Below are 19,603 nucleotides of genomic sequence, written 5' to 3' on the forward strand. Positions count from 1 at the left end.
TTACCCACAAAAAACCCATGTAGCAGCCGCCGACACGGAGAGGCTACGAGATCATTCCATTAAGCGTTCGCTATCCCTCCCGTGCCTCTGTGCTCTGTGTGAATTGCGAGAACCACACTTTATATAGTATGGCCCTATCGATTGCCGTCCTCATTCAGGGTGACTGAAACAGTTCGTGCCCTGTTACGAGACCTCACACACACATGCTCTAGGACCTCATGCTATTCATTGCGCCCCTTGATGATGTCTTCGCCTCCTTCTGTACCATAACGTACTCTCACACTCTATCAATATAACCATTCCTTAAATATGGATAATAATTGGACCAAATTATGTACTTTACGAATACCTATAATAATAAAAAAAATCAAATTTCTAGTATCTTATTCGATCGTGAAACAGTTACATAGATTTGCACACGTTTGCTAAAACGATGTAAGGTACTTTAAAACGTGCGGCGTAACCATAAATAGAATACCGTTGGTTTCGATGCCCGACAGTTTAATATACGCGTCAAATGGAATATTGGACGAGTCTTATTAGTACAAGTAATATAATGTAACTGGATTTTTTTGTATAACAATGATATTAGGAACAAGTTGAGCTGTTCCGCGAAATGTGGTGAAGGGGTACAGTTTTTTGACATTCGAAATATTGTACAATTCTTTAACTTAAAAAAAAAAAAACAAAATATCCATCGATTTTCAATCCTACGCATATTTAAATTTTTATTTTTTTAATTTTAATTTTTGTTAGGTAAGAGCCGTTCCGTTTGAGCTGATCAATCTGTTAGATCAAGTATAGTGCTAGTAGTTTGTGTCAGGGTAATTCTACTAACTTAGAACAATTTTGATACCTTCTCGATTCTATTTCGTTCCAACTTCGACCGAACTTCAACCGGACTTGTGTTAGTAAAATAGCGACACAGCTAAACGATAACGACAACGCTTCGATTTAGATAAGGAGAAAATTTGTTAGTGGAATTGATCCAGTCATACGTAAGTGTTCATGTCCATAGTAAAAATATTCATTAATAAAGATTCATGTTTTTGCTTTTAAAACGTATGAGGCGCTTTTATTCGTATAGTTATTTTGTCTTTTTTATTACAGTACTAACTACCCATTCCGGCTTCGCTCAGAATAATGGTCTACATAAAACGTTAATATTAAAGAACAGTGAATATTTTCCATGGTCACAGGATATCTCAACAAATTTCCATCACAATCGCATCAAAAGCTTAGGAATGCAAAGAGGAAAGATTTACAAGTGTATTTTTATTTATAGATAAACAACATTGGACATCGAATTGTCGCAATATGATTGGTCGAGAGCTTGAATAATCTATGATATGACTTTGGCAGTAAAAGTCAATATAAGTAGTTAAGTGATGTATTATAAATAAACACATATTATACAAAAACTCTTAGTAGTGAACAATATAACTTATATATTAATATAACAATATAACAATGTAACTTGCATGAAATACGTAATCTATCATAATTCCTTCTTCGACTGCAGTAGGCTATAGTTAAATCATTAGCTTTGATTCCACAAAATTGTAGCGACAAAATTTTGGGTGCGCTTCTGACCTTTCGGATCTAAAGTCGTCTATGTCGTCTTAAAAGTGATCCATGTGTGATGATGCAAGAACACGCCAAAGAATATGATATGAAATATCATATTCTTTTTATATATATGATTTATATATTTCAATAAATTTATCGGTTGGTCGTCTGGTGTGAGGCAAAAGAAGAAGCCTATGTCTTGAGAGTTTATTCGTACCGAATTTAAACAGATTTTGTTCAGTGGTTTGACCGTGGAAAAGTAACAAACAGGCAGATTGAGTTATTTTCACATTACGAAATTAAATGACAAAATTAAAAAAATTAATGTAAGTATGTTATGTAACCTTTTTGCAGTAATAAATTGTTTATACCATTTAAATGTTAAACAGAATATAAATCTATTCATCTTTTTCTTTTCTTAAAAGTGATTCATTATTACAAAAAGCAAAAGCAAATAGAATATTCAAACCAGTTTCTTGTATTTAAAATTTTAATCTTGGCTTCTCATCGCATCTTACAAAAATGTCGTTAAATGCTTAAGGACGAAAGGTCGTTCAGTTTTTATAGGAGCCTTGAAGCCGTCTAATTGATTAAATTGAATAAACAAGATTGCTTAATGTAAAGATTTCATATTCATTTGTTTTTTTTTACCAGTTGTTTCCATTACGTAAAGTAAAATTAAGTCATTTAATGGCTCATAGGCTGCTGGACTAAGGCTTCGTCTCCTTTTTGACGAGGCTTGAAGCACATTTCACCACGCTGCTCCAATACGGTTCGGTAGATACAAACGTTTGGTAGATTTTCAGCCGATACATGTTGGTTGAACAATGCCGAGGTTCCGATTCCGCAAATTCATTCAACCTTCCTGGAACAAGGTATTCTTTTCTATAGTAAAATTCCGAAGATATTTTTAACTATGCCGGATTCTTAAATTCAAATCTTTTGTTAAAATAAAATTAATATAAGCGCGGACTTGGTATTTGTTGATTTCCAGGCAGGATATATTAATTAGAATGGCCAAACAGAGTGAATACTGAGCATCCTGCCGGTTCTTCTCGGTGAAATCTACATTCTGAACCCGTGGTAGTGGTGGTACATTTAATTCAATTCTGTAGCATGACGGTTCAAAAGTGATCTTATAAACCTACTTGAATTAAGAATATTTTGATTTTTTTATCTGAGTATGCAGACTAAGAGATGCAATTTTAAATAAGCTAAGCTCGTATCTCCTACTCACGTAATACTTTTATATAAATGAAAGGGCTTCGATCGGATACTCGCAAGAGAATATATTCTTTGACGTGACTATATACTTAGTTAAATTTATAAATAGTATACAAATGACATAATTAACGACTTTAACCTTTCAATAAATTTTTATGATTTCTATAAATAAATAAGTCCATAAATATACAAGACAATTTTATAAGCTACAAAAAAATTGTCAAAATGGCAACACAAGTCAGAGGTCCGATCGTAAGGAATTTTTGCGTTTTCATTTCCATAAAGAACGTTTGACTCGTCATTTTACATAACCCAAAAAAAAGTTTATATTAGGCCGCAGATTCTGCGTCCTGGGTTCAAACCACAGGTCAAGAAAATAAAAAGTTTTTCCGTCGAAAAATTCTCAGTAACAGCCCGGAGCCTTGAATTTAATAGCGCGTCCCGTGTCTCGATAAATACGTAAAGCCATTTCAGATCGTGTCTGACTTACCATCGGACAATAAGTACACTGTAATGTATTCTGCGCAGTTAATTTGTTTCTATTAAGATTAGCAGCCGTGGCAGAAATCGATCAGGAATACATTAATTTGGCTAAGGCCTCCTCCCCCTTTGAGGAGAAGATTTGGAGCATATTCAACCATACTGCTCCAATGCGTATTGGTGGATCCACATGTGGCAGAATTTCGTTGAAATTAGACACATGCCCGTTTCTCATGATGTTTTCCTTCACCGCCGAGCATTATAAGCACAAATTGAGCACATGAGCCTGGGTTTGAACCGTTCTAATCATATGGTTTATTTTAATTATTATTATTTATTATATAATAGTTTAAAAAAATATTATATTTCTTATTTTTAATTATTATGCTTATGTTTAATTCACATTTTCAATAATTCCATTGTGTTATATGATAATGCATGGTGAGACTACCTGTAACTAGTAGAACTTTTGCGTGGACAATTTTGAAATGTAATTTTTAATTATTTTTTTTGGATGTGATATTGTATGTGATATTGTATCTACTGTTGGTTGTCCTAATGAAAATAAAATAAAATAAAACTCGTAATCATCGGTTAAGATGCACGCATTCTAACCACTGGGCCATCTCAGCTCTCATACAGTAATACATCATCATAGAATTATATGGTATGGATATCAACGAATACAAACACCAGGCATTTTTGTCATATATAATTGCATCAATTATCATTAATATGGACATTGTAAGCGGTCCTCTACATTTTATCTCTGGAAGCAAAACAATTGTGTTTTGCTATACAGAATCCAGGTGACGCCATGCGGTCTATGTGGCGAGTGAAGGCTTCAGTTCAGTCGCTTAGTGAGCGTTGGCCGTCAAACTACCTGGTCTAGTAACTGATCAGTGCTTAAAATGGATTGATTTTGTTGAAACATTGTCTCATTTTGCACAATACCCGCCCCACGTATGCACATACTACGTTGTCCGACTTTAATACATCTTTGAACAAATGTTTTATTGTATTATGTAAGTGTTATTCATTGACGTTTGTTAATATAACATTTGAATTTATTGATAGGCAAAGTTAAAATTGCCGGTACAATAGAAGTTTTTTTGTAAAATGTGTATTGTAAAGATTCAGCAAAATTTTTAGTGTAACTCGTTGTTCGCTTTGAACATGTTTTGAATACGAAATAACGGATAAAAATGCATCTCGAATGTACGATAAAGGAAAGTCATATATCTTGCAATTCTTGTGGGATTTTATTTCATGTATGTATGTTAATATTATGTTGGAAACTAAAAATTCATCCTGACTTTACACAAGAGATTTCGATATTTGATCTAACAATTAACTTTTTTTTATGATATCGATAGGCGGACGAGCAAATGGGCCACCTGATGGTAAGTGGTCACCACCGCCCATAGACAATGGTGGTGTAAGAAATATTAACTATACCTTACATAACTAATGCGCCACCAACCTTGGGAACTAAGTTATGGCTGTAGTTACACTGGGTCACTCACTCTTTAAACCAAAACACAACCTTAATGAGTACTGTTGTTTGGCGGTAAAATATCTGATGAGTGGATGGTACCTACCCAAACGGGCTTGCACAAAGCCCTACCACCAATTAAACTTATGCTATACTTGCCGTATGCTTTAAAATATTACCAGTTTACCATTATACGATTTCTTAACTGCAATGTAACAATTGTATTTGTGTTTGATCGAACCGCTATACAAGTTGATGAGCTGATGATGCCATAACAATACATATATGCAAACTTTCTTATTGATTTAACGGAGTCGAAGTTCTTTCGATGAGGTCTTGTAGCCACCACGCTGCACTTGATTATGGACACAAATTAAGCACTACCACCAGTTAAGATTTATGTTATAGCCATTCGTTCATTCATTCATATTACCATATGAAATTGCCAATGAATGAAATACTAAATAGGAATAGTTCAGTAATTCAAGCGGAGATAGTAAGTATTTTAAAAGATAGTACGTCAGGTGCTTTTAGATTTAAGACGTCGGATGTACGATATATGTTGTAATGTGTATTGATCGAAATCAATAACTCTTATCAGAAGCCAGAGAAGCTTATAGCTTTATTCATCTTACAGATATGAAAAATATACTACAGAATAATGGCAGTAATTTTTTTTTTCGTTCTTTTTCGACGGGATTTTTTAAAGAATGTTGTGATAATGCTGGTTTTACGAAATAAGTGAGTGAATCTATAAGATTGGGTTTAAATATTATTTATTAATATAGATTACGTTTATGTTAACTGTATTGTCCTTTTCAGATTCCTTTATCATAATTTTCGCCTGTGACTTCACTCGTTTGCGGCGGGTTCGTAAGTTCTAGATATAAAAAAGTAGATTATGTCCTTCCTTGGGGTTCAAGCTCAAGTCTCCTTACTCAATTTCATAAAATTCGGTTTATTAGTATAGCCGTGAATGTGTTACAGACAGACATACTTATATATAATTTGAAGTATAATTTAACAAATAAAACAAATCCACCAATGATTCGTCGTCAATCTTTGACTACATAATTAACTTAAATAAAGTTCTATATTTCTAAAACAAAAATATTATAAAAAAATGTTCCTTTATATTGTTACAAGAACTTGGAATGTTTATCACTTATCATGATGCTTCTGGTATAAGATTATTTTTAAAGATATCGTTTCAGTTAGACTTTACAACAAAATCCTTCGATTTGTTCTTAAAATTAAAAAAAAAAAATCTAAGACTTGGGACGTGTTTAATCATGTTTACGTTTCTACTTACAAAGCTTTGTTTTCTTTTGTAAACATATTTCACGTTAAACGAATGTTATCGCTGAAACAGTTCTCTAAAGACATTTTTACGGTGTTATGTGAGCGACTGAGCGCGTATAATTGTAGATTTTCAATTTAATATTTTGATTATTACTATAGATAAATCTAATGAGTCAGTCAACTGGCGTAGTTTGTTTTGTATCTAAAAATAATTGTTGCAATGCAACTAATTAAAGAGGTAATTATTTTTTGTTTGTTTTATGGATCTACGCGTTAGTTTGTGGCGTTTAGTTACGCTAAGGTTTCTGCTTTGCTTTAGCGACGTGATGTGACGGCGTGAAACGGTACAAGTGCAAACGCGTCGTTGGAGCTATCTTGTCGGCTTTTGACGCAGGCGATTTTGATTCGATCAACCTCGATAGATAGCGATTTTTGATTCTTAAAGAAACGACAAGAGAGACCAGGCAACTATGCAGGACATATTATAGAGCACAAATGTATGCAAACACAGGTGCACTCTCTATTTACTCGCACTCATGAATCGGATCATGAGTGTGAGTGGGAAGGCAAATGCGATCAAAAAGAATTCAGGCACAGGACCAACGGCTTTACGTACCTTCGGAGGCACGGGAGTGTACACACTTCTGACTTCCAGACTCAGGACTGTTATTGAGATTTTTTTCCTAGATAAACCCAATAACTGTTTATCTGCCCGACCTGGGGCTTGAACCCGGGACCTCAGGATCTGCGGCTTTATACCCACTAGACCAACAAGGCAGTCAATACATCTACCACTGATTGAAAATTATGTTTTAGGTCCGTAACTTCTAAGGGAAATTACCAATTATATATTTTGTTTAACTTTAGAAATGTCAGCCGAGATTCCTAATATAGCTTCTTTATATGTACCTCTGAAGTAATAAACACTCATTCGATGATCCATTCACTCATCTAAATCTATCCAACTTTTTTTACAGATTGATAATTTATATTTGACATAATTATTTTAATAAAAAAAAGCTGTATACATGTTATTATGCTTCCTAAAAAAGTAACAAATGAACGAGCGACGGAAAATGATTGATGAATGATGACGTTCAATTGGGTATGTACTTTTATTTCAACACTAGCCAACGGGCCCGGAGTCGCACGAGTACAAATTATTAATAAAGAAAATGATATGATATAACTATAATTCGTATCCTATAACGCTCAGGAATATATACTTTTCTACCAGTGGTAATATTTTTGGAATTGGATCATTACCGCCTACATGCAAACAAACAAACAAACAAATTTTACCTCTCTACAATATGAGTATAGATTAAATAAATAATAAAACAAATTTCAAATTGAAACAAACAATAATTTTCAGATTAATATATTTATATTCACAAACATAATAACTTCAGAGTGTTCACAAGTCATTGACAAGCACAGTCAAAAGGGCTTTCATATAACCGACTACTGTCCCAGAGTGGGGACCTGTGAGGAAGGATCACACGTCATGTGCCTTTATTATAACCCTGTGAGTTATTTCAATATTTATAATCTGTAATATGTTATCATTCAGAGATACTATTTTTATAAAATATTAATATGTTTAATTAAATATAAAAGGGTCGTCTGAGAGTCGTCTGGGAATGTACCACCCACTCACCAGATATTAGATTTTTTTTTAAAGAAATATTCGAAGGGTTACTCGTGATGGCCCAGAGGTTAAAAGACTTGAATTTGATTTAAAAATTGTGGGTGACATACCCACAATTCTTAAATGTACTTAATTTGTAATATAAATCACATTGCAAATTATTTATACATAAGTTATTAAATAGAAAATTCGCATGTTGACGTGCTCTTTTGACGAAAAACAAATTAAAATAATATATTCAAATATATTTTACAAGTAATTTTGACATTGTAATCATGGAAACTATGCTCTTATGACATACATATTTTAATAGATTTAGAGTTCCTGTGCTATAAAGGATATTTATATTTATCTTGAAGTAATAACTTCTTATGGGAGGGTAAAGCGTTACGTAACGCGTTACGGCGCTAGTCTGTCTGGCCTCCCTTTCTATTACGCATACGGCAGCGGTAGGTAGTCTCCTCCTCTCTCACACTAATCCACATCGCTAGCCGTATTTCGGTCAGTTTCAGTTATTTTTTCATAGGTAGACGAAATAGCAAAGCTATCACTTTATGGTAAGTGGTCAATGCTCATATGTAATTAAAGTATACCTTGCATCGTAATTTTTATTATTTTGTTATATTATATTATAGTACCTTGTGCTTGAATAAATGATGAGTGGGTGTCCTATCCAGACGGGCTCGCACAACGCCCTACCAAGTAAAAGATTTTAAGAAAAAACTATTTAATTTATTTTAATTAGACAGATTTGATAGATAGCTGATAAGTCAATATGACTCTTATTAGCAAGCGTTTTTTGAACCCTCTAAGTTACCCTTGCCTGTATTTGTGCTAGTTCACCCACACTTCGAACCAGAATATAAATAAAGATTCAAGAAATGGTGATTGGGTGCCACATCCAGAAAGCTTGTAAAGACACCGGTGACATGATAATAGAGTAACCGGTTGATAAGTAGGAAAGGTACATCTAACAATTGTGATATGAGATTCAATGGTTTTAGTTATATGAATCAGTCATATATGTATGCGGACTTGCTAAAATACCACGTAATATAAATTGGTCATCAACCTTGAGAACTAAGTTGTAATGTACCGTGTGCCTATAATTACACTGGCCCACTTACTGGCCTGGCTACTGCTTTAAATCGGAATAAAAATGTTCTAAGCATTGCTGTTTGGTAGCCTAAGATAGGCTTTTTTATGATATCGGTAGGCCGACGAGCAAATGGGCCAATGGTAAGTGGTCACTACCGCCCATAGACAATAACGTTGTAAGAAATATTAACCATTCCTTACATCACCAATGCGCCACCGACCTTGGGAACTAAGATGGTACGTCCCTTGTGCATATAGTTACACTGGCTCATTCACCCTTCAAACCGGAACACAACAATACTGACTACTGCTGTTTGGCGGTAGAATATCTGATGAGTGGGTGGTACCTTACCAGACGGGCTTACACGAAGCCCTAACACCAAGTAAGGTTAGTTTTATTGTAAAATCAGGACTTTAAATATTAGGTACTAGAATAGTACTATTCCTTTATTATTCAGTAGAAGGAGGTTTTAGTAGGACCCTATAAAGCTTATTAACGTGTATATCCAAACTGGATTTAATGATGTAATCAAATCGAGCTATGTATATTTTTTCATAGTTAAAAAAAATGGGACCTACTTGTAGCGGTGCAGCTGATGTCTCGGTAACTCCAGATTTTGCTCAAATGATACTCGATATCATTAACAGGTGACTTATTATTTACTTTTAACTATTTTAAATTTACTTGTGGTAACTTTTGTCTGTTTTGATAAAACGTGATTCGATTAAGTGTGACATAATCATCCTTCATTTCCAAGTTTGAGGACTATTCGTGATGTATTACCTCAAATTAAAAATGATTCTGCATTCGAACAAACAATCGTGTGTCTTTCTTGTGAGATAGAACATTTCTATCATCCAAGTAATTAGCAATTTAATTTATAGTATGGTGCGATACATATAATGGGTGTGACAATTTTAATGATATTCCAGATATAATCGACAGGTAATTGGCACTGCTTTGATATATTATAGCAATATAAACCGAAATCTTTACTTTGTAACATAAGCTTATGTTTGGCTCAGAGAAAGAGAGATAGAGAGAGACTTCTCTATTCATTTTGGTTGTAGGTTTTGTTTACTAAAGTAAAATAAAATCTTGTTGTAATCAATATCTGTACCAAATGTAGCTTCTTGTATTACGCATATAATATTACCTTAATTTTTTTAAATATGATTCTGACGTATACGATATAGATGATACTTTTGTTCCATGTTAATATTTTTCACAGAATACGGAGTAAGGTAACCGCAGGTACTGCCAAAGGGAAAGACGGTATCAATTTACCTAAAGGCTACGGGATTTATAGATTGGTACGTAATTTCCTTTCAAAATCAAAATATTTACACTTTATTTAGTCGTCGTTAGTCGTCTTTAAAAAGTATTCTAAACTAGTTTTCAACTGCGATGTCACTTGCGTTTTAGGGGATTGTCGTCAGGTGTTATATAGGCATACAAAATGCTTATATTAGCCGTGAAAGAGAAACGGACAGAGTTACTTTCGCATTTATAATGTTAGTATAGATTAGGATAGATGTAGATTCTTCAGAGTAAACCCGACTTAACTATTGACTATTGCTTTGAGCTAGAAAATCTTGCATGAAAATCAAACTTTTCTTGATTTTAATGCAATATTTGTGAAATATGTGTGAATTCAGATCCACACTTTTAAAAGATTGATGACATAAAATTGACTTCCCATGATTAAAAACTTAATGCAAATGAAATGTTTAAGTCTTAATTAAAACTGAAAGACAATGGAATTTAATTAGCAGATTTTGAGTTAATTCAACAGGCGATTTTCAGCTGTTTATTTTTTTCTGAATGTCTATCATTAATCAGAACTTCAAGCTAAACTTATTCACTCTAGTGGTCTTGTATATAAAAGAATCCAGGGGTATTACCAGTTTTCTCATTAAAATAATACTTCCTTCTATCGCTTTGCGTTTCACGATGCGATGACAATTTGTTTATACCGTTTTCTCCGTTGCATTGTTGCGACAGAATCTTACTAAATTCCTACTACGTTATTGACATGGAGATTCTTAAAAACCGGATAAATCTGGCTAAATCCGGTTTTCATATATTTGATGCGTTCCAAAAGGTTCCAATGTCTTCCGGGAAGGGTCTGGTGTAAGTATAAGCTATCTCTATTCCAAATTTTATAGTTTTTCCGTGAAATGTAACAAAGGTCCATCCTCACAAACTTTCACGTTTCTAGTATTATTGGTAGGATTGGTACCTGTTTCCAATAAGATGACAAGACTGTCATGCACTTGTTAGATTTTTTATAGAGACTTAATACATAATGTCAGGATATTTTAAGAATAATTTCTATTTCTTTATTATTTTATTATATTTTAAGGTTGTAAGACAATAAAATATTATATATGAAACACAAATATTTATTTAGCCATTAAATGGCTGAAGTAATCGTAATATTGTATCAATTAATAATTACAATAAAACTAATTACCTTAATCAAAATCAAAATCAAAATATACTTTATTCAAGTAGGCTTTTACAAGTACTTTAGAATCGTCATTTAACAAACTATTTAAAGTAAAGCTACCACCGGTTCGGAATGTAGATTCTACCGAGAAGAACCGGTAAGAAACTCAGTATTTACTCTTTTTCAATATCTAAAAATACAGTCATGTTAGTTAAATACAATTATACTAACTTTGTATATTGATAATTGCCAAAACACAATTTATATATTCATCAATAATTTAACAAGCAATAACAATTATACTATATCACAAAATGATATCGTACCTTAAATGTTAGCAGCAACTTGCTGGTCCAGGATCAAAGTGAAAAGTAAAAGTCGTATGTACCGAGCTTCTATCACTTATATAAACCTCACTACAAATCACGTCACTAACAATAATGAACAGAAAAGTCAAAGTACCCTCTTATTTAATATCAATGTTATCAACACAATTCACAAAATAACTTAAATTATTATTATGACAGAATTGATTAAAACATACAATACATAGTGTAAACCTTGTTTATAATTGTCTGATTATTAACTTATTTCTTACTTAATCTGACACACTCGATCAGTAAGAAATATTGGTATAGGAATTGATTATCAAACGTTTGATTAAAAAATTTAAATACTTGTTAAAGAATACCTCAAATTCTTAGGTCAGAATCTTAATCTCTCTCAGTACAGTATTTCAAATTCGTTAAGAACATAAATTCTTCAGTTTCTTTGAAATTAGTTCTGTGGGGAAATGTAGGCGCAATCAAATGTAAACAGTCGATGAGGAATTTCGTTTATTAAACATTTTAGTAATAAGAAAAAAACGACTCTTAGTATCCCATTTATTTATTGGTAAGAGCTTGGTTTCTAAGGTAGATGTTAATTTCAAGTTTTTTGTATGCATTAGCTAATTTCGACTAGGGTTATTCGTAAAAAATAGTTTTCTTCGATATTTTGAAGACATCATTGCCGGAGGGACGTAATAGAAAGAGTCGTCTAGCATGGAAATGAATATTTTAAAACTATATGTTTTTAGAATTGGGACGAAGAACTGGCGACTTTTGCACAAGTTTGGGCAAACCAATGTATTTTGAAGAGTGATTTATGCCGAGATACAAGTAAGTGAGAAAGTTAAATTAAATTAATACTAAAAACATCAGTAGTTTTTTGAAACTTTAATATTGAAACGTAGGTCCTAATGATGAATAATTACCACCAAGTAGTATTGTTCCGGTACCAGGAGTGAGTAAGCCAGTGTACCTACAAGCATAAGGGACATAAAGTCTTTGTTTTTGTGTTTGGTGGCCCATCGAATATGTTATGGTTAAAATTTCTTATAGCGACTAATGACGTGAAAAAAAGTGATGATATCCTTTTGACCACTAACGGTTACCGCGTTCATTCTCAATACAGATTAGATAATTGCGTGGAACATATTACAGTCCACAAATGCACTATTTACTTTAAAAATCCGATAGTCATTTGATATGAACGGAAAGAAAACAGGAGCTGAACCAATGGGAGTGTCAACAAATTTTCAAGACACAGTTATTTAGTACTTCTGTCAACGCACTCTTGACAGAAATATCAAATAACTTTTTAATAGTCCTACCCAGGGTTAGAACCTATCCTCGTTATCCCAGATACATAATCTAGGATAACAAGGTCATGGACAAAGATATTTCTATGCAGTATTCCTATTTTATTTTTCTTTTTTTTAATTAGAAAGATTTCCAAAAGTCGGCCAGACATTAGGTATGAGTCGATTCACAATTGACGATTGGCAGCCGTTGCATTCGTCGAATTATTTGAATTCATCAACACTGACTCAGGATAAAGTTAAATACGCTATAACGGCAGTTTTGAAAGCCTGGTATGGTATGAGGGCAGACATTACGCCTGAAGATATAATACTGAAGGGTGATCGGTAAATATTCACATATTACTTTATCTAAAGATGTTCTTGATAATTTAATCTAGACCTGACAGTTATAGTTAGACGTAAATACCAATTTATTGGGTTCAGTAATATTAAAAATTTTATATGCGACTACAATTTATTTCTTTATTAGAAATGGAACAAGAACAGAATGGTCAACACTTCAAACATTGAGACAAATAATACCAATTCCATAAAAATACTCGATCTTGGATTTGTTACGGAAAATGTGTGTTCTATTGCAATTGGGCCAAAGACATTATTTCTGACATTACAGTCAGTACTACAGACATTTTAAATTATATGAATATCAATAAAGTGATAGTATCTTTGTTTCTAAAAAATAGTAACGGTGCAATGTCTGTAGAAACAAATAAAATAACCTAATATAAAAAGGTTTATTATTATTATTAAAACATTATAAACTATCACTGAACAAATAGCTCAGTCGATCCTAAGGCTGCTCCACAACACTAAAGTTTTACTAATAAAACTATTAGATGCCACTGGTAACCATATTTATTCAAAAAATTCCTAAATGCTATATGCAAACAATTAGCGAATCTTGCCATCGCGATTTAGAATTATCTACAATTTGACATAACGCCTTCTAGTATTTATAGGTTGAAATTTATATGTACATTAATTACGTATACAATCATTAATGCGTTTCTTTGTATATTTATTATAAAATGTTATATTACAGATCACCAAAGAAGCTAGGCAATCAGTTTATTTATTTGATATACGGAAATGTTACCCATATAGGCTGCGGTTTATCCGCTTATAGAGAATACGCCTATCACGATAATAATGCAGCATTGAACTACAACGTAATTATTATTATTCCTATATAATATATTGTTATGTAACATCTTTCTTCTCGCTATGCCGTCCGTATGGATTTCGTGAATAGGGATTGTCTAACAGGAAACAGGGATAAGCTTGCTTTTAGGTTTCACTGTTCGGTGGTAGAGTTGGAAGTGAGATGTTACCAACTCATTATCCGAGAGGATATAATGTTTAAATCAAGGTGAGGAATAGATGTTAGACATCGTATCCTGTGAGACTCGTTCGACATGTTTAATTTCTCCTGAACAAGTTATTAATATAATGAGTTGGTTTTTGGTAGCATTTCAATTCTTTGTCTCTTAATATTTATAATATAATATTTATATATATAATAGAGTTGATGATCTTTAAATAGCCGAAAAGATTTTAATTATAGTTGAAACACTCAAGTGAAGTCAGTTGTCTCACGGAATTAAACAAAATCAAAATCAGTTTATTCTTTAAGAACCACAAAGCAACAGATAGACACATGAAAATTAAAACACCCCTTTTGCGTTGGTTGAAAGCGTTTTTAAGTATTTTTTATTGGAATATTTTGTTAAGCAAATGAAACGATGGATGGATTGTGTGAAATACGATATGGTTAGAAAAAATGTTACTTGTGAGATGACGTCCGACAGAAAAATATGGAAAGAGACGACATGCTGCGTCGACCCCAAGTAAAATTGGGATAAGAGCAGGAGGAGGATGATTTTGTTAAGCAAAAATGTATCTTAGATGTAGATGTATAAAGTATATAATTAGCAATTCAAACAGTATCTAAAATTCCCTTTAAAATATCTCTTAATTGAAAACAAATTCAATTATTTCCATTAAGTAGTTAATATACCAATAAATTGAATTAATTTAAAAAGTTGACTAAACTAAGAGTAATATATGAAATTAGTTTTGACGTACTTCATCAAACTTTCAGTCGATTCAAATAGTTTGCAACTATTCAGCGCGTCTCCAATCTGGAGATCAAGTTTATACCACTGATCCACCGACGAAACCAGGCTATACTATGAAATGTGGTTGTCCTGTAGGTTATGATGAAGATGACGATTGTCTTTGCTATGAAAGTGCAAGAAAACTGCGTAAGTATAAATAAAATGCCACGTCCCAAAAATGCTATCAAGTATTACTTAACAATTACTTATTTGAACAATTATCTTCATCCACGTGTTTGTACGCAGCTAAACTGTACATGATGAAAAAAAGTTATAGTTTGTCAGATCTATTGGGTTTTGTTATTTTTAAATTAAGTTTAATTTTAAATTTAGAATGCTTATGTCATAAAGTTATAGATCATTAGTATTATGAATAAACTTTTATTTTGTGAACCATAAGAACAATGTCGTTAAGTTTAATTTACACTTTATTTATTAAGATATTAAATGATAAAGTATTTTGTTTTTATACGACCGGTCGATGTTATACCTTATTTGATAAAAAGGTCATGGAGTACCATCGCTTTGAACGATCTTTTTAACTGTCTTTCATAAAGCCGCTGGTCTACTATCGAAGTAAGTCTCATTATTTATTTTATATTGAACAGCCTATACATGCAAGGAAAGTAGTCGTTGCAAGCCATCTGTAGTGGTTTTACCAATATTCACAGTAGACGACGCCCCAAAAGCCTATCAAGATCTTGGGTATGTATTAGCGTATTTTGACATTATAAATGATAGTCAACATATGTGACATTTAATTTCCTTAAATGATGATTGATATTTGGATGAACAAGTAACCCTTGTTTCTGGCGCTATGGTGCTTTTGATTTGTGTTTATAATTAATTTTAGTCGCTATAGTGATAGAATGTTAGACGAAATACCACAAGTATCAATCATCATTGTAGCAATGCGTTGGAATAAACTTGGAGTTTATTCCAAGATGCTATTTTCAACATTTAGAAATGTTCCTTATTTGAAAAATTACGTTTATCATTCAATTGGACCGCCCGTTGACCTTCTGCAGCAGTTATTTCATTGTTGTTAGTGTACTAGTTTTGAATGAAATAATTTTTAGGACAACTCCCAAAAAGGTCTCTAATTTAATGTTAGTTTTGGTGCCGCAAATTTTAAAGCTTATTGATATAGTCGAGGTATGTAAGCAAACCTTTTCTTTTATATTAACGGTGCTTTATGGGGAATATTTATATAGCCTCTTATTTTCATCGTAGACATAACAACGCTACACTCCAGATGAATACGAATGAAGTGTTCGATCGTTACGACGCCTTGAAAAGGGTAAGTTCAGCTTTTTACATAATAAAACTGTAACTGTGCCGTTTACGTTAAATATTTTTTGATCCTAAAGAGAAAAAATAAAATAAAGAAAGAAATTTTATTCTAGTATTATTTTTTACCGAAACATATGTCAAATATACTATTTTGAGTATTTTTTTAACCTGTCTTCCTCTTGTCGTTTGACGATGGTTTTTTAATGAATTTAATTTGATTATATCAGACGTCAAATTACAGTATTATTATACACATTTATTATGAGCGAAAAAGCGGCAAACATCACATAACACTTACTTAGTGGTATGGCTTTGTACAAGCTCGTCTGGTCGGGGTACTCCCCACTCATCAGATATTCTACCGTCAAAGAGCAATACGTAGTTTTCTTGAGGCCCCGTTTGAAGTGTGAGTGAGTGAAACTGTACGCACAAGGGACATGACATGTAGCTCTCAAGGTTGGTGGTGCATTGGTTTGATGTAAGGAATGTTTAATAATTCTTACCAATATCAAGTATTGGAGGAGACCTAGGACAAGTATTTAACTTTTCCTTTTTTTAATTACAGCAAAGATCAAACAACAAAAACAGAATTTCGTTAGATCAAAGACAAAGGTATATTTTTTAATTAAAGCCGACCATATATATATATATTTTAGATATATGTATTTAAATAATTAATTACAGCGGCATGCCTGTACAAAGATATCCCGGTGATGTTCAAAGTCGATATTTTGATGTAAACAGTGAATCGAGAAAACAATACCATCGAACTGAAATTCATTCACATCAATTGCCAAGGGTTGGGTCAAATCGTGTAAGTGCTATTAATAAATAAATTACTCTGGTATAATTGTATAGTGTCCCAACGTTGAGCTAATACCCACATTTAAAAAAAAATGTTAGCAGCGTAATCCTCAAAGCTGCTCTACCGGTAGTCGAGCTTGATGGATCAAATATAAACAAGTATTAATCACGTGTACCTATGTAGTCTTTTGATTATTGAAAATTATAAGTTTTCGACTCCTTTTTCATTATTTGTCAGACCATATTTATTTAAACATTTGTTCGCTTATATTACAAAAAAATAATAATGATTTATATTTTAGAAGTCAAAACAGAGTGTATTTTCAAAAGCTCCAACTTTCGAATTAGCTATTCGAAAAACTAATCCCATAACACATCAAAAACTTATAAATAATATGAATAAGAAAGATGTAGCACCAAGAAAAGATTTTACTGAAGTACAGAAATTAGTATCTAAATATTTAGACATGAAAAGAGATAGCAATACATTCGTTGATACAGAATCTGGTAGATATATTTCTCACGATCCCATAAATTTCAGTTCTTATAATAATCCTTTAGCATTTAAAAATCAAAATGTAATTCGAAATTATTTCAATGCTGATCAAAAATATATCAAGAGTGATTTTAATTTAACCAACAACTTAAATTTGTTCGACGATGCAAAATCGGTAAATGTGGATGCTGACCGTAAACTAATGTCACTGTTAGATTCATTAGAACACGAAATCAAAGAAATAGAATTGAATACAAATGAAAGAGAAATGTTTGATGAAAAAATTCGTAAAATATACGTTACGCTAATTGGTAAATCTGACTTTAAAGATAAATATAAATTGAGTGCACTATGGAATAATCAATCTAAAGCCAAAGGAATAAATAACTATAATATAAAGGAAGATGGTATGTTAAGAGATGATTATTTCGATACAATGACACCTGAAGAGTTTAGTTATCGAGGTATAAAGGATAATCTAAGTTTTGACAGTAATTCAAATAAAAACTTCAGCAGAAACAATTGGAGTAAAGATGGAATAAAATATCCAATGTTTAATTTAAATCTTGATGATGTCGAAGATAGAGGATTGCATAACGTTTATAACGTCAGAAAAAAATCTCAAAGAAATTTAGGAAATGATGACTATTACTTTAATAATAAAGATGAAAAGATAATGGAATCAGATAGACGAAGATACTACGATAACAAACTCGCAGCTTTGCGTAGAAAAATTGATTTGATGAAAAGGAACGCATATCAAAATAAAGTAAGTAAGGATGGTGAAAGTATAGTAACATATATCTTAATTTTAGGTTTTTATTTCGTCATACAAAATATAAGCCAAAAAAGTTAGTCCCCAAGCTACTGATGTAGTTTGTAGGCTGAGCTTAGCTTTGTCTTACAATTTAATCGACTATACCGTGCATGTATTGGGTGGTTGGGCTTTGTGCAAGCCCTTCTGGTTAGGTACCACCCACTCATCAGATATTCTACCGCCAAACAGCAGTACTCACTAATGTTGTGTTCCAGTTTGAAGGCTGAGTGAGCCAGTGTATTTACAGGCACAAGAGACTTAACGTCTTAGTTCTAAAGGTGTGTGGCGCATTGGCGCCGTAAGGAATGGTTTGTATTTCTTACAGTGCATTGTCTATGGGCAAAGTTGACCACTTACAGTCAGGTGGCTCGTCTGCCAATCAATATCATGAAAAAAGAAAAATTAAAGTTGTACTTTGCAGTGCTTGTACTTAAATGCTATTACCTTCTCACCAGATTATAAGGTTGAATCAATAGAGAGTCACTTGTGTTTGATATGTCTTACGTAGTTGGTTATTTTCTCTGTCTTGAGAATGGCCTTGGTCGAAATCGATCTGGAGATCAGTTTTATTAGATATCCTTAATTAAAAAAAAATGTCATTCATTTTAGATTCGCCAAAATCGTAAACTCAGACCAGTCCGTCCAACGAAACCTGCCGAAGAACAGAAAACATATTTAAAATCTAAAGAATTAATGAATACTTTGTACATGCCGGATAGGGCGAGATTTTTACACGGATTTTAAATCAAACTGTAATTTGAGCAATGTACATCGCGTCTGATTAAATATATAGATATAATTTTATTGTACCCACACATATAAAATAAACGCAAAATTTCAAATCATCCTAACTTTTAAATAGATGCGGAGTTTGTTTTTTTTTTACGCAACTCATCATCATGAATTTTTGCATAGATGTCATCAGGAGTATTATTAAAAATATGAAAATTTAGGTAAATGGATGTTTGCTATTCAATCACAGCAAAACGGCTGAACGTTTCTGAACGAAATTTTGCTATGGGATAGATTATAAAGTCTGAAATAACATATAGGATTCCCGAACATGTAACCCCGCGTGCGACAAACGACAAAAGTGGTCCAAGCCGCGGGCGGAAAATATGATACAATAAGGCGGATTAATCGCTTGATAGTAATTTTT

The 19,603-nt window shown here is 32.6% G+C and overlaps 1 protein-coding gene across 1 annotated transcript; it reads left to right on the plus strand.

Moving 5' to 3' along the window:
- The first annotated feature begins 7,160 nt into the window (after positions 1-7,160).
- LOC125072961 lies at positions 7,161-19,188 on the plus strand. Its single transcript, XM_047683597.1, has 13 exons — positions 7,161-7,175; positions 7,446-7,598; positions 9,379-9,467; positions 10,052-10,133; positions 12,351-12,432; positions 13,040-13,241; positions 13,960-14,086; positions 15,019-15,181; positions 15,643-15,739; positions 16,268-16,334; positions 17,434-17,709; positions 17,752-18,396; positions 19,054-19,188. The coding sequence occupies exons 1-13, from the start codon at positions 7,161-7,163 to the stop codon at positions 19,186-19,188; spliced, it is 2,133 nt and encodes a 710-aa protein (XP_047539553.1).
- Positions 19,189-19,603: the final 415 nt, after the last annotated feature.

This window comes from Vanessa atalanta, chromosome 23 (assembly GCF_905147765.1).
Source record: "Vanessa atalanta chromosome 23, ilVanAtal1.2, whole genome shotgun sequence".
Lineage (NCBI taxonomy): Eukaryota > Metazoa > Arthropoda > Insecta > Lepidoptera > Nymphalidae > Vanessa > Vanessa atalanta.

Coding starts and splice junctions, on each gene's coding strand:
- LOC125072961 (XM_047683597.1), top strand. Junction 10,134..12,350: donor GCTACGGGATTTATAGATTG/GTACGTAATTTC, acceptor ATATGTTTTTAG/AATTGGGACGAAGAACTGGC. Junction 16,335..17,433: donor GTTACGACGCCTTGAAAAGG/GTAAGTTCAGCT, acceptor TTTATATTTTAG/AAGTCAAAACAGAGTGTATT.